Raw genomic sequence first — 12,798 nt, 5'->3', positions numbered from 1 at the left:
TTATTTTGCTACCTTTTTTTTTTTTGAGACAGAGTCTCGGCTCTGTCACCAGGCTGGAGTACAGTGGCGCGACCTTGGTTCACTGCAACCTCCGCCTCCTGGGTTCAAGCGATTCTCCTGCCTCAGCCTCCCAAGTAGCTGGGACTACAGATGCACAACACTATGCCCAGCTAATTTTTGTATTTTTAATAGAGACGGGGTTTCACCATGTTGGCCAGGATGTTCTCAATCTCTTGACCTCGGGATCCGCCTGCCTAGGTTTCCCAAAGTGCTGGTATTACAGGCGTGAGCCACGATGCCCGGCCTATTTTGTCTCATGGGAACAGAAATTAATTTGATAATAGTATGTATGCCTTAAACTTTCTAAAGGGAAGAGCTGACATTTAGACTCCTGACATTGACAGTAAACAGGCAAACAATGATTATAACATCAAAAAATGGCAGGGCATAGTGGCTCACACCTGTAATCCCAACATTTTGGGAGGCAAAGGTGGGAGGACTACTTGAGACCAGGAGTTCAAGACCAGCCTGGGCAACATAGCAAGATGTCCATCTCTACAAAAATTTAAAAATTAGCCAAGCATGGTGGCATGCATCTGTAGTTCCAGCCACTTGGTAGGCTGAGGTGGGAGGATCACTTGTGCCCAGGAGGTCGGGGCTGCAGTGAGCCATGATCATGCCACTGTACTCCAGCCTAGGTAACAGAGCAAGACTTTATTTCTAAAAAAAAGAAAAAAGAAAAAAAATTTCTATATTAAATAGGATTCTTTCCTTTTAATAAGGTGACACGGTATGCTTGATATTTTACTTTCCTTTCTTACTCTATAATCAAATAACATTTTAAGTACATTTTCCAGACCAGTGTTTTTCAAACTATCTTGAAAGTGATCTATAATAAAAAATATATTTTACATCATTACTCAGTACACAGAAAAATAATTAGGATAGATACACTTTTCCCACATATGATGCATTTTGGTATTTTGTATTCTATTCTATCTCATTTCATTTTCTTTAAAATGCTGGTTGCATTGATTTCATGATCAAATGTTGGGTCCTGAAGGTTGAAAAACATTCTTCTAGACTACTGTATGATCACCTAATATTCTAAATGTATATGGCATTTCCTATCATAATTTTTCCAAATAGATTTTTATGTATTTCTCCAATTCAAAATACATACCTCAGTAGATCTTTACTCTGGGATCCAGGTGACTGTCTGGGTAATTTAGGTGATGACTCTTCCAACAAACAATCTGTAATCCCCACATTATTAGAGTTGGGTAATACATGTTTTTTGGCTTTTTGGAACTCTCCTACAGATTTAAATTTCCATGTTAGCATAATAGAGATATAGCTAAAAACTTTTAAATCATATACATTTAAATAAAAACTTTATTCAAAATTACAAAAAAATTACCTGAATTGTAGATAATACCCCTACATTCCAAACACTCCCAATTTTGCTCCCATGACCGTAATGAGGAGCAGGCTAAATGTGTGCCACTGGAACCACAACAGTGACAGCGCTTTATTTCCCATTTGCTGAGGACACAAAGAAAAGCAGAACTTACATTTTGTTATTATTCTAGTTTCAACCACTAGCAATGTCCACAGGGCCTGCCTTCTCCACACACAAACACGCACACACCCACCCAATCGATTTACTAAAGGAAGAAAAAGATTATCTGCTTCTCTAAATATCTCTAATGTAAAAACCAAAACTAACTTATCACACTCATATGCACATACAAAGAATATAAACAAATATTTTGTATGTATATGCACATACAAAGAATATAAACATCAGACAAAATATGACTAAGAGGGAGAAAATAAATTTTCCTTTCTACTTAGAGATGACTATGCTTACAGGGAGATTGCTGTGTCAGTGTGTCTGATATGGAAGAAACATTCAGTAAATTTCAAGGTGAGGAATATTTCCTAAAATAAGCTTGCTCAAACACCTCAGGTATTGTGCAGTTCAACAGAATCCAGATCTACCTGGCTCATATTTATATTCTCTGTCATCTGTTCCCAGCTCCATGTTTCCCCACTGTGTTATGTGGTGTATGCCAGTCCATATTCATATTTTCTCCATGACTACAAGTGTGGGCTGTAGTGTAGGGCTCCAGCCTTTTTGTTGGGTATGACTACGCCTTCTCTGTTTAGAAACAGATTTAGCTCCCCCTGTGTGTGAGTGGCAAGAGAGGTAACTAGATATCATCCCTACCCCAGAGGTGGGGGCATATCATCCCTCTGTGTGGGTGTGCATATGTTAATTTCTGTCCTGTGTATGTGTGTGTCTCTGCCCAGTGACAACAGTGCGGAGGAAGAAACAGCTAACCTAAGTGCTTATTATGCTCCAGGTCCAGTTCTTGCTGTGTTCATATGAAAAGTTTAATCCTCACAATTGTAGAAGGTAGAGAGAACCACTGTCACTTCCATTTTAAAGAGGAAATCAAGGCACAGAGGGGTCAATAACTTGTCCACTCAAGTTCACACTAGCCAAGTCTCAGAGTGAGGATTCCATTTCAGTTTATCTAGCTTCAGACACGCTCTTAAGCACTAACCATGCTGCCTTTCACTAAAACTGCCTTCTTCTCACTAGGATGAGAGGGCGTGAGATTACAAAACAGTCATTCAGATAGACAATATCTTTGTCCTGGAAAGAAGAGTTGTAGCTACTGATTGAGAGACCAATGGTATACAAGAAATACATATAGGTTAAGAACAGCCTAAAATAAATTTGAAAAATATCAATATTATGAATGTATTGCTTCTTAAAATTCTATATACATTATCTCATCTGTGCCTCAGCAAAACTCTTGAGGGAGATATTATTGGTGTTAACGAATGAATAATCAGGGTCACTAGATCAAGTAACACAGGCAAGAATACATGTTACTTGACACTTTCAATGAGATCTCTGCCTTCTAAGAATTTTTGGTTTAATAGCATTAAATTTAAATAACGCCAACTATATTGTAACAAGCACAATGAAGGGAACCCCTAGCCCAGAGTAGGGAATCAGGAATGAGGAGAGCTGCTTACAGGAAACTTTCCAGAGCAGGCTAGACCTCAGCTGAATCTTCACAATTAAGTACTGGCTGACTCAACCTTGTTTCATGAAACAAGGCTCCCAGTATTCTGCTCTGTACACTGAGCTTACTATGTTAAGTAAGACTACGTAACAGTGATAACAAATTATTGAAATTTCCTATATAAATTTTGTAAACTGGATTTGTTACTTATCCTACATCTTAAAAACTGAAGATATTCTTGGTTCCTACTATGCAACACAGTACACTGTACCTAAAATGCACAAAATGACTGTTGTAGAAAAGAGCCGTATCCACTGACATTACAAAAGAGTAATCAATAAATTTCAAATGCCAAACCCTTTTTATGGTGGTCCAAAAGGAACAGTGCTAGATGAATCTAGTTAAATTACCCTCTAGAACAGTGCTGTCCAATAGAAATACAATGTAAACCATATATGTAATTTAAAATTTTCCAGTAGCCACATTAAAAAATATAAAAGTTAAATAACATATATTTTTATTTCCAAAATGTTATAATTTTGTTCAATATGTAATCTACATAAAAATTATTAACAAGAAATTTTAAGTTATTTGGTCATGTAAGTTCTTTAAGTCATATTAAAATAATATGACTATGGGCTGAAATATGTCTCTCTCCACTTCATATGTTGAAGTAAATCCTAAGTCCTAGTACATCAGAAGGTGACTATATATGGAGATAAGGCCTTTTAAGAGGTAATTATGGCCGAGCGCAGTGGCTCATGCCTGTAATCCCAGCACTTTGGGAGGCCGAGGCGGGCAGATCACGAGGTCAGGCATTTGAGACCAGGCTGACCAACATGGTGAAACCCGATCTCTACTAAAAAATACAAAAATTAGCCAGGCATGGTGGCATGCGCCTGTAATCCCAACTACTTGGGAGGCTGAGGCAGGAGAACTGCTTGAACCCGGGAGGCAGAGGTTGCAGTGAGCTGAGATCATGCCACTGTACTCCAGTCTGGGCAACAGAGCAAGACTCCATCTCAAAACAAACAAACAAAAAAAAAGAGGTAATTACAGTAAAATAAGGTCAGATAGGTGGGCCCTAAACCAAATGACTGGTGTTCTTATAAAAATAAAAGAGATTAGGACATAGACAACACACCAACAGAGGGACAACTCGTGTGAGGACATAGCTAGAACACAGCCATCTGCAAACCAAGGAGGAAGGCCTCAGAAAAAACCAAACCTGTCAATACCTTGATCTTAAACTTCCAGCCTCTAAAATTATGAGAAAATAAATTTATTTTAAGCCACCCAGTCTGTGGCATTTTGTTAATGGCAGCCCTAGTGAACTAAGTCTTTGGTATGTATTTATAGCACCCTTGCAATTTGGAAAAGGGAAATTTCAAGTGCTCAACAGCCACATGTGGCTAGTGGCCACCAGATAGGACAGTGTGGCTCTAGAAAATAGAGTCTCGTGATAAGACAACAGAGAAACAGGTTACAACTATACTAACTGCAAAAATTTCTCTGTAAACAGACGTAAATGTGCATTAGAAAATATCCCTCATCTCAATTTAAACTTCTAACATCCTAAGAGAAAAACTACGTTTCACTAACTATAAAACCTACTTTCTCAGCAGAAGGTTTAAACAAGGAACCACTAAGCGCAACTGAACTTTCAGAAATACCTATCAGGTGCATTATAGTCTCGCCCTTCTTTGCAACGACATCTTCGAACATCACAATGCTCATAGTGCTGCAGAAGCTCTTGATAAGCGTTTTCCTCTAATTCCCAGGAAGCATCTCTATAAAAGAAGATATAAAATATGCTTTGACCTATAAATAATGTTACATAAGAGGATCAGGAATGAATCTAAAAATAAAAACCTTTTTTTTTTCTTGAGACGCAGTCTTGCTCTTTCGCCCAGGCTGGAGTACAGTGGTGCAATCTCAGGTCACTGCAACCTCCGCCTGCCGGGTTCAAGCAATTCTCCCTGCCTCAGCCTCCCAAGTAGCTGGGATTACAGGGGCCTGCCACCATGCCTGGCTAGTTTTTGTATTTTTTAGTAGAGACAGGGTTTCGCCATGTTGGCCAGGCTGGTCTTGAACTCCTGACCTTGGGTGATCTGCCCGCCTCGGCCTCTCAAAGTGAGGGGAGGGATTACAGGCGTGAGCCACCATGCCTCGCCTAAAATAAAAACTTCTATATACTTAGGAGAATAATAAAACTTGTCCTTTTCAGGATTCTCTTTAAGATATAAATCCATTAGTGTTATTTTATCATACAGTTAATTAGTCTCAATGAATTTTCACATGCTAAATGAAAAGTTAACAAGAAATTTTTTATAACACATTTTTCCAAATATTTCACTTTCAATTTTTAATTTTAAGTTCACTATCATTATTTCTGGATTCTTCATGTTTAAGTATTAAAAAAATTCTTACATATTTTAAATCACATCTTGATTCTCTTAATTTATACATTTTGAAGCCTATTATAAGTGTACAAAGTCAATCAATTAAAATTGGACATAGCTGAGCTACTTATAAAGAGATTATAAATCAATGAATGAGACATTTATGACACAGTCCCTGCTTTCCAAGAACTGGCCATCTGGGGGAGGAGGAGGTTTTGCATTTCACCATTTGAAATGGCTACCTGTCCATGCTCACTGAATCAGACATAAGTGATCATTTCCATTGCTATTAAATCCTACATTTAAAATATCTTTTTTTTATCATAAGGCTAAATGTTACTCACTTTTCAGGAATATGAATTCCCATTCTCAACATCTCTTTCTGAAAGATGTCACTATTATTGCATATTGTACACCTAAAGAAAAACACTCCCGCATTTATTGCTTGAACCTACAGTGGAAAATAAAAAGTCTACTGTTAATGATTTAAATCTGTTATCAGGTGATGTATTATGTAACAGAACATGTGCTATTTTTAACAATATATTATGAAAACATTTTCTATGCTAGTGGGTTCTCAAACTTCGTCCTTATAAACTAAGTTATCCCACTGCTAAAATCTATAATTCTTTTTTCCCCCAATGGTTAAAAAAAAGCTAATTAATACTTAGCTTTACATCACCCATATATTTTTTTCAATCTTATTGTGCAATGTCATTTTACTTACTGTGTAATGTTACTAAATGTTGTGTTGCCCTTTAAAATGTGAGAAAAAAATGAAACTCCTGAGTTACCTCATCTAGAAATGGGGTTTTAATGTTACATAAAAATCATCACTGGTTCTGTTTTTAACTCAATCTCTAAGATAGCTTTCTTCCCAAAACGGGAGAAGTATAAAACCTATCCTCATTGCTATAGCAAATACAGATACAGAAGCACCAGACAGAGGGTACTCAGAAGGAAACAGGAAACTGTAAGCCTACTGGAAAGAAGAGCCAGTCCCCAGTAAAAACTAGTAGCATGCATTTATTTAACAGATAGTTAACTCCTGCTTTATAGATGCCAAACACCATGCTATGTACCAAAAATACAAACAACATTTGGTATTATGTACCAAAAAACATGACAGATTCGACTTCAAGGAATTCTAGTGAGTAGGTATACAGGTATAAAACCACAATACTGTGTAAAAGTATGTGAGTATTTTAACTATACACATGAAAGAAACAAGAAGGAGTACCTAAGTCTATACTGATAATTATGTCAGAGGGTTAGTAAAGCAAAAGCTAAGTTTAGAAGAAGAAATAGAGGTTTGCCAGGAAAATAGGACAAAAGACATTCCAAGGATGGGGAATAATATATATGAAGTTTCCCCGGCAAGAGAGAGAATGTGTAATTAGGAAAATACAATTAATAATATAGTTAAGGATTACATTCTTGCCAAACTGAACTAAGTAGAGGCTAGGTAGGTAAGTTAAAGCCAGTAGTATGAAGAATAAATTGATAGGGACTAAGGCCCCAGCGAAAGACCAACTAGTGGTCTCCTACCAAAAAGAATGTCTGAAATTAAAGCAGTGAGAGCAGGATTACAATAAAAAGGATACACAGAATATACTAAGTAGACTTGATTACACTTGGGGAATGATTTACGGATGGTGAAGAGAGAAGCTAATAAAGAGGATTCCAGGTTCAGACAATTAGCAAGTGACACACACACACACACACACACACACACCCATATAAGGGAGGGAAACAACAGGTTATTGAAATCTCTGAACCTAAAGGATATTTGAGCAATTGCAGACAGATGCCAAGATCTTTAACTAAATATGGTATACGATAAAAGGAAGTATCTGGTATAGAGGAGAAAAAACAGGATAAGACACATGGAAGATACCAACAGGACTAGAGCAATGATGGAAAAATCCAAGCTGAACAAAAATAGTGACAATTCTGTAGACACAGAGTGGAAAGTTTTTACCAGTTTTTTTGATAGCAATCTCTAGTCTCTTCTCCCAAAATCCCAATGTATATTATTTGTAGTGGTTACAAATAATGACATTTGTTTAACCACATACAGCTATCTAGATTGGATAAGACTCCATATGTTATTTCAGTTAAGACCGATACCAGAGTACAAAAGTTATTGGAACTCCTTTAGAGAGAGTGACTCAAGAATTAGCCCCATCCTTAGTATGCTCTAATCGAGTATAATAATAATTGCTTAGTGGTATTTCTTACATCATAGACAGGTGTCCATGTGGCTGTGATCTTCAGTTATATTTGCATAAAGTAGACCTAGTCTTTTTTGTTAGTAATATTATTTCTACTTTTTTAACGACAAAATTAAAACTCAGTATTTTCAGAGTGTTCACAAAAGGCCTTAATGATACCAGGTCAAGTATGAGAACCTTTCTTTGCTTAATTATTAACAAATAAATGAGAAAAATCTTATGAAAAATAACATACTGCTACAAAATTAACAAGATGACACATTTGGCAGCAATTATATTCATCCAAATACAAACCCTTAATTAAAACAAATTACTTTTTAAAGATTCTCATATAATATGAACAGGTAAGGATAACACTTCACAATGTTGTTTATTAACTGCACTCTCTAGGATCCTTTTATAAACACCTCTTTGCAAGTATTAACCGAATTTCTAATATTTCCCCAACAAAACAGGCTTCATCCTGCATTTTTTTTAAAGACAGAATCTTGCTCTGTCACCCAGACAGGAGTGCAGTGGTGCTATCTCAGCACACCGCAACCTCTACCTCCGGGGTTCAAGCGATTCTCCTGCCTCAGCCTCCTGAGTAGCTGGGATCACAGGTGTGCACCACCATGCCCAGCTAATGTTTTTTTTTTTTTGTATTTTTAGTAGAGAAAGGGTTTCACCATGTTAGCCATGCTGGTCTTGAACTCCTGACCTCAGGTGATCCGCCCTCCTCGGCCTCCCAGAATGCTGGGATTACAGGCATGAGCCACTGTGCCCTGCCTTCATCCTGCACTTTTAACTGAATAATCCTAAGTATAAAAGTTCAAGGTCCATACAAAAAAAAAAAAGGTATCAGTCAAACTTTACTACTTTTAGTACTGTTAGTATTTTTAAGACTTTATTGAAATAAGAGAATTTACATCTTTTTTTTTTTTGAGATGGAGTCTCGCTCTGTGGCCCAGGCTGGAATGCAGTGGTGCCATCTTGGCTCAGTGCAAGCTCCGTCTTCCGGGTTCACGCCATTCTCCCGCCTCAGCCTCCCTAGTAGCTGGGACTACAGGCACCCGCCACCATGCCCGGCTAATTTTTTTTTTGTATTTTTAGTAGAGACGGGGTTTCACCGTGTTAGCCAGGATGGTCTTGATCTCCTGACCTCGTGATCCACCCTCCTCGGCCTCCCAAAGTGCTGGGATTACAGGTGTGAGCCACCACACCCGGCCTACATCTTTTAACTTTTAAAAATATGTCTGTGGACAATTAGTAATAATAACCTTTCATTTTAATAAACAATAATAAACTTTAAAAAACAGTATTAAACAAGTTCATCAGCTGGCACTTTCACATGTACATATTACATATTTGATGTTACTAATAACTGGAATCTTTTTCAAGTTTTCAAGTATTTTCAGAATCAAAGAATTATTAAATTGTCTAATGTTGTGTCTTATCATATTCTATTTACTTGAAAAGTAGTAATAAGGTTTGATACATAAGATGACTCTCAAAGAACCAATATTTTTAATTAATTGACAGTAATCAGCTCCCTGTTAAGAAGTTATGGTAAAGTGTTTACCATAGGGAAGAAAAGCCTACTAATGTTTAAATATCTTAACTTGCTATCAAGCTTCTTATCATTTCAAATATCCTGGTTTTCCAGCATAAATATGTAAATGAAACTTAGGAATTAAAATCTAGTTTATTCCTTGTGAAATCAAACAAAATCCTTAGGTAAAAACAACAAAATTCTTTAAGTATAAATATACATTAAAAAGTTTCATCTGAAGTATTTATTGAATGTTAATTGTATACTTAAATAGGGTGAATTTTGTATGTAAAATGTGCTTCAAATTAAGTGCTTTAAAGCTGTTTTAAAAGTAACAAGTAGTAAGAGGTAATATACACGTCAATTCTTTCTAATTTAAAATTTAAATCAGCAAGCCATAATTTTATATCAATCAGAGAAAGCTTACAAAATATGTATCTTACCTGTAAACAGTCTCTATGAAACCAAGCGTTCTTACAACAAGGACTTCGTAATATGTTATAACTTGGAATAGGCTCAATAAATTCCAAGCAAATGGTGCATGGTAAGGACTCTCTATAATTATTAGATGTAATTATTTGAACAGGTCGATGGTCCCAACAAAATGACCTAAAAATGTAAATTATTTTTAAAAAATCTCATGAACTGCAAAGCAAAACTTGGAAAACACTGTAATTCACATATATAAAATGAAATTCATTTGTGTCTGTCTCATAATTCACCTACAACAGACTGGAGCCTTGGCACTAAAAATTAAGTCTCACAATCTATGACCAAGGAGAGAGCTGGACCTTCGAAATCTGAACTTTTCTGGTAGTGAGACTTACTTATACAGAATTTCAGAAACTAATAATTATGTTGAGAATCCTGTGTAATATTGTCAGCAATACAGTATATACAAATGGGTGCATACGTTGTGCTCAAAATCGTATAAAATTAAGGGAGGCAGGAACTTACGCCTAAAAAATAGTTTAGTCATATAACACATAAAATGCAATTAATAACCTATTCCCAGTTCACTTTATTTCCATTTGTATTTTCTAAACTGTAGTTTTCTTACATGATAACAATCCATTAAATAGGTCAAAAACACAACTACTAAAAGAAATAGAATACTTATGATACCAAAAGTCAAAATTCATAAAACCTTGATGTTTAAAGTTGTACTCAGGAAGCAAATATTTTCAGGGGTATCCTAGGGCATAATATTTACTTTGTGTACTCAATCAAATTTACATGCCTTTGATTTACTCAGTGAGAAATGCATACAGCCCTGTGAAGAATAAGTCGACAATAATTCTAAAGAGTGACACAGAAATCTAGAATTATGTAAAGGTGGAGATTTTCACTGAATTATGGATAAATTAACAATTTCATGTTATATCCAAAAGCTGAAAATTGAAAATGAAAGCTAATCATTAGGTCCATCCTAGACATGGTAATTCTCAAGACTTGGCACATAGAAATGACCCCATAAGGGTGGGCGGGAGGGTAATACATATAATGTTATCTCTAAACTCTGATGCTCTAAACAGAAAATTTATTGTAGTATTATATCATTGGGATATGTATTTTCCACTATTCTTTAACATTGAACTTTCATATTTAACAGTTAAATAACTCACGCAAAATTGCCAGTAAACTGGAAAATACATTCTCTCTGAAGTCCACATGGGAAATGATAACTTCGTTTACATCGGGGTGCAACACATCCAATTGAAGCACCATTTTTCTTGCAAACACAGCATTTCTAGAAGAGTATGTGAAAATAGGGGTCACAACATAAAAAATCTGAGTATTATAATATGATCAAGACATAAATAAATACTCCTGGTGGGGAATGTGAAAATTATTTCATCATGTAACAGCTGTGGTAAGGGTATATTAAATAAATTTCCTGAAAAACTGTTCTACCCAGAAACAATCTAAAGACACCAAAGATTCACTCCTATAACAATTTCGATAAAGAAAACATCTCTAGCCTAACATGTGGATAAGACAGAGAAGCCCCTTTTCCTTCCTACTAAAATATTTTAAACTGAAGGGTTTATAAACATAAAAGCTATATACATAAACACCTCATTGAAATCTCAAGAGAAAGCACATAAATTAGGCAATACTCACCAAGAAGAATAGGAAAATACTATAAACCAATTTGTAAAAAAATGGCTAAGATCACTCTATTCTGACCAAATGAAAAAGTGTTGAGACACCTACAGTGGATTTAGAGTGGTCTCCAAAAAGTTATGCTCAGGTCCCGACTCCCAGTACCTGTGAATGTGAACTTACTTGGAAATACGGTCTTTGCAGATGTAATTAAGTTAAGGATCTTGAGATCATCCTGGATTTAGGGTAGTCCTTAAATCAAATAACTGATGTCTTTACAAGAGAAAGGAGAGGGAGATTTAAGACACAGGCATATACAGAGAAAGGCTTGTGAAGATAGAAACAGATTGGAGTTATGCTGCCACAAGCCAAGGTACTCCAAAGGTTGCCAGCAGCCATGTGAAGCTAGGGGAGAAGCATGGAATCAATTCTCCCTTAGTGCCTCTAGAAGGAACCCTTTTGACACTTTGATTTACAATTCTGGCCTCCAGAATGGTGAGAGAATAAATTTGTTTTAAGCAGCCAATTTGCTATGGCAGCCCTAGGAAATGAATATACTACCAGTGCCGCTAACTGAAATGTAACAGTGGTACATAAATAGAAAAATTATTAAATGAATCAATCATTAGCAAAATACAGAACAGTACCTAAAACACCTTGGAACCCTTAAGATGGCAATTAAAATGGTCGCTGATTCAGGGATTACAGAGTTACTGCTGACCCCTCTGAGCACCACCTAGGTCACTGGAGAATACCTGCCAACCTGAAACTCTCCCAATGAACTGACAACAAGGAATTCTAGTTTGAGTTCACAAATGAGACTCTTCTTTTCAAGGGTTCACAATATACTTGGAGAGGATTCAGATGTTTTAAGAAAATAAGTACAGGTTGAATACCCCTAATCCAAAAATCTAAAATCCAAAATGCTTCAAAATAGGAAACTTTTTGAGTGCCAACATGATGCTCAAAGGAAATGCTCATTGGAACATTTTGGGTTTTGGATTTTCAGATTAGAGGTGCTCAACTGGTAAGCAAATATTCCTAAATCTGAAAAAAATTTCAAATCTAAAATTCTGGTTCCAAGCATTTTGGATAAGGGATATTCAATCTGTAGTTCCAAACCATAAGGGGACCTTTAGAGACCACCTTTTACCACAAGCTCACTATCACCAGGAAGTTTAGGAATTATGATACTAATATCTCACGTTTAACATCTCACGTAGTCCTTAGATTCATGCTCACCTTTCTCCCAAGGTTCTTCCTTGTGCCCTAGAACCTCTGTTTTTACCATTAACTCTCCTACCTTCTTGATATCTTCAAAAATAATTGCCTCCACTTCTTTGCCTCAACTAAAATAATAAATGTTTCTATGTGCTTCCCTTGTAGACCTTCTTGAATAAAGCTGCTTATTTTTCCATCCTCCTTAATTTCCAGACTTGACATGGGGTGGGACATGGACAGGGGCAGGAAAGGGGACAAAG

General features: G+C 36.3%; 1 protein-coding gene across 6 annotated transcripts in view; it reads right to left on the bottom strand.

The window, feature by feature from the left end:
- G2E3 (G2/M-phase specific E3 ubiquitin protein ligase) overlaps window positions 1-12,798 on the bottom strand; it is a 60,451-nt gene that overhangs the window by 16,229 nt on the left and 31,424 nt on the right. For all 6 annotated transcript variants that reach the window (XM_034937380.3, XM_034937382.3, XM_034937381.3 and 3 more), the window contains 6 exons: window positions 10,837-10,961; window positions 9,655-9,820; window positions 5,791-5,897; window positions 4,718-4,834; window positions 1,421-1,545; window positions 1,184-1,316 (listed from right to left, as the gene is read on the bottom strand). In XM_034937380.3, coding sequence (XP_034793271.1) covers window positions 1,184-1,316; window positions 1,421-1,545; window positions 4,718-4,834; window positions 5,791-5,897; window positions 9,655-9,820; window positions 10,837-10,961 — 773 coding nt within the window. The remainder of the gene's footprint in view (window positions 1-1,183; window positions 1,317-1,420; window positions 1,546-4,717; window positions 4,835-5,790; window positions 5,898-9,654; window positions 9,821-10,836; window positions 10,962-12,798) is intronic.

The sequence above is a fragment of the Pan paniscus genome, chromosome 15 (genome assembly GCF_029289425.2).
Source record: "Pan paniscus chromosome 15, NHGRI_mPanPan1-v2.0_pri, whole genome shotgun sequence".
NCBI lineage: Eukaryota > Metazoa > Chordata > Mammalia > Primates > Hominidae > Pan > Pan paniscus.
Note: the sequence above shows the minus strand (reverse complement) of the source record. Positions and strands in the feature narration are given on the sequence as shown.